Source organism: Etheostoma cragini, chromosome 4 (assembly GCF_013103735.1).
Source record: "Etheostoma cragini isolate CJK2018 chromosome 4, CSU_Ecrag_1.0, whole genome shotgun sequence".
NCBI lineage: Eukaryota > Metazoa > Chordata > Actinopteri > Perciformes > Percidae > Etheostoma > Etheostoma cragini.
The window spans coordinates 15,959,794-15,963,342 of record NC_048410.1 but is presented as its reverse complement, the minus strand read 5'-3'; the positions used below and the strand labels follow the sequence as shown (position 1 = coordinate 15,963,342).

At 41.6% G+C, this 3,549-nt stretch overlaps 1 protein-coding gene across 1 annotated transcript in view; it reads right to left on the bottom strand.

Annotated features, from left to right (window-relative positions):
* Positions 1–2,122, bottom strand: part of LOC117944064 (green-sensitive opsin-like) — a 3,429-nt gene extending 1,307 nt beyond the window's left edge. The window contains exons 1-3 of the mRNA XM_034870595.1: positions 1,738–2,122; positions 1,472–1,640; positions 175–340 (exon numbers count right to left, since the gene is read on the bottom strand). Coding sequence (XP_034726486.1) covers positions 175–340; positions 1,472–1,640; positions 1,738–2,122 — 720 coding nt within the window. The remainder of the gene's footprint in view (positions 1–174; positions 341–1,471; positions 1,641–1,737) is intronic.
* Positions 2,123–3,549: the final 1,427 nt, after the last annotated feature.

Below are 3,549 nucleotides of genomic sequence, written 5' to 3'. Positions count from 1 at the left end.
GCCTTCTGGGTGGACTCTGATTCCTGCTGCTTGGCTGCGGCCTAAGGTTAATAAACTAAATATCAGTTTATTCAATAAGCTCTACAATATACAGTAGTAGCATTTTTAGTTTAGTTAACTTGAATGTTAACAGATAATTTTTTTTTTTAAACAAATAACTTAAACTTCACTTACAGCTTTGACTGTCAGCACAAGGCATCCATAACTGAAGAAAATGATTGATACGGGAAGAAAGAAGTGGACGGCAAACATGTACATGACATATGACTCATTGTTGAAGCCTGGAGCCAAAGTGTAGTAGTCGGGTCCACAGGAGCACTGCAAGCCCTCAGGAATGTACCTGTTTATGGTTTAAGAGTTGGGTTAGAAAAGAACAAATCATGCAGACATTTATCAATGTTTTATGACAAAATACTTTTACCTTCTGCATATAAAACACCTGAATGATGTGTTTGAGTGGTTTAGAAATAGACATTTCCATCACCAATCCTGTTTGTAATATTTATGGACAGGATATTGAGGCTTAGTCGGGGTGGGGAGGGGTTTCAGTTTGGTGGGCTCAGGATCTCATTGCTGCTTTTTGCAGATAATGTGGTCCTGATGGCATCATCAGTCTGTGACCTTCAGCACTCACTGGATCGGTTCACAGCCAAGTGTGAAGCGGCTGGGAAGAGGATTAGCACCTCTTAATCTGAGGCCATGGTTCTCAGCAAGAAAACCGATGGAGTGCTTTCTTCAGGTAGGGAGTGAGTCCTTACCCCAACTGAAATAGTTTAAATACCTTGGGTGTTGTTTGCAAGAGAGGGGACCATGGACCGTAAGATGGAGAATCAGAGCAGCGGGTGCAGTATTCCATTCCATTCATTGCACCGTTATGGCGAAAAGGGATCTGAGCCAGAAGGCAGAGCTCTTGATCTACCAGTCAGTGTTCCTTCCTACCCTCACCTATAGTCATGTGTCATGACCAAAAGAACGAGATCCAGGGTACAAGCAGCCGAAATGGGTTTCCTCAAGAAGGTGGCTGGCATCTCCCTTAGAGACAAGGTGAGGCGCTCAGTCATCCGAGAGGAGCTCGGACTAGAATCGCTGCTCCTTTGCGTCAAATTGGAGCCAGTTGAGGTGGTTTGGGCATCTGGTAAGGATGCCTCTTGGGCGCCTCTCTAGGTTGGTGTTCTAGGCACGTCCAGCTGGGAGGAGACCCCGGGGAAGACCCAGGACTAGGTGGAGAGATTACATCTCCAACCTGGCCTGGGAAAGCCTCGGGAACCCTCAGTCAGAGCTGGTTGATGTGGCTCGGGAAAGGGAAGTTTGGGGTCCCCTGCTGGAGATGCTGCCCCCGCTACCCGATACCGGATAAGCGGATGAAGATGGATGGATGGATGGAGAAATAGACATTTTTGCATACCCGTTTAAAATACAAAGTCATATTAACTTAAAATCTAAGGTAAAAGAAAAGAAATGTGTACATTACCTAGACCAGCCAACCAGTGGGGGTCCAGCACATGCTAAAGCCATGATCCAGGTGAAAAGCACTCCAGCTCCTGCATGGCTTCCACTGAACTTGAAGCTTCCCATGGGTTTGCAGACGACAACGTATCTCTCAACAGCCAGGACTACAAGGGACCATAGAGAAACTTCACCTGCAGAAAAAAGGTATAGATTAATTCGTATTATGCAATTTTTTTTTCAAACACATTGAAGACAAACTGAAGGTTTTTCCTGATTCGCCATTCTTACCTCCAAGTGTGGCCAAGAATCCCTCTAGAGCGCAGAAAAAGGCTCCGAGAATAAAGTAGCCGTAGAGAGCAGATATGATGGTGATAGTGAATCCGAAAATGCACATCATCAGTCCAGCCACAGCAAGGTTGACCAGGATGTAGTTAAGAGGTTGCCGGAGCTTCTTGTTCGTAGCCGTTACATACAATGTAAGACCGTTTATGGGCATTCCAGTGCAAAACAAGAGGAACATGTATAAAGCCTGAAGCTTGAAGATGATGGGATCTGCCATATAATACTGTTCGTATTCGAAAGGATTTCTAACAACCCCAGTTTTATTGGACATAGGGATGTAGAAGTTCTTGCCTTCTGTGCCATTTGGCTGGAATCCTCCTTCCCAAGCCATTTTCAGTTACCTTCTTTGCTCAGGCTAAAACCGAAGGATAGTAGCAATAGTGTACACAGTCGCACAGTAGTCACTAGTGGTGTAAGCCGCCTCCCAAAGCTTACATTGTCCAGTTGTCTGTTTTATACCTCCCTCAGTTTATTGACAAATTGGCAAAACAAGATTACAAGAGGATTGTGACGAAGTGGACAGATCAAGTTTAATTGATATTTGACCTTAAGAAAGTGACCTACTTTCCTACATTTGAAATGTTATGGAAAATAAAGGAGAATGTGTTGCATTACAATATAACAAGTCCTACTATAAGAACAACTTTCTCTCTTTTTATGGTAGGCTGTGTTTAAATTGTCACAATTATAGAAACAAGTTAAGTTGAAATAGTCTTTTTTATTAAATTTTAACTGAAGAATATTCAGTATATCTTTAAGATAGTGGTAGTTACAAAATACACTACTTGGCTACTATATATTTAAGTATTGCAGGCAGTGTTTTAAATTAACTGGTGACTTTCTAAAGTTACCAGCCAATCAGAACTACCACTAGCCAATTTTTGTCCGGGGAAAATAAGAGCAATTATGAGTGCTGAATGCATTTGTTCATTTTATTAACATTGTTGGCATGAAAAATACATATAAAGTACAATACATACAACAAAACATACACAGAAAGTGCCAACATTTCATTACAAGTTTAGGATCTATCTATCTATCTATCTATCTATCTATCTATCTATCTATCTATCTATCTATCTATCTATCTATCTATCTATCTATCTATCTATCTATATATCTATCTATCTATCATTAGAATCGTATGTCTTTAGAGCACGTCTTCTTCAGAGGTTGTGCCATCAGAATCTGAGCCACCCTCTGTTCCTTTTGTTCCATGTTTGAGCACAAAGTCAGGCCTGCGTGAGCGCAAACTGTCAGCATGCCAGATCTCAATGGCTTTGGTTGGATCAGAGTCTTTGAGGTCAGGTGAGCACAATTGGGTTTTAAGGAGGTCAGACAGGGTTTTCCCTTATAGGCGGGAGCGTCAGTCACTCTTTACCTGCTTCATAACACTGAACCCTCTTTCACAGTCAGCCGTAGTTGCAGGGATGGTCAGGAGAGCATCAAAAAGATCAAGGACATCAGGACACCGATGGCACAGCATTCTAGTCACAGTAGGCCAGGTCTTCTCAAAGTTTCCTGTAGCAGTGTGAGACAGACAATATGCATTATGCACTTGCAAACAATCATAGATTTTCAAATGCAACTTTAGTTATTAAAATATGGCATCACATTTGGACTGTGTTCTTTACCAAATGACATTTACTCTGTTTCCTGATAAACAAAATAAAACTGTCTCACATGATTAGACATTTCTATAGAGCTTGGGAACTTTTCAAACACTAAATTAAGCCAATGTACTGTATGTATATATAT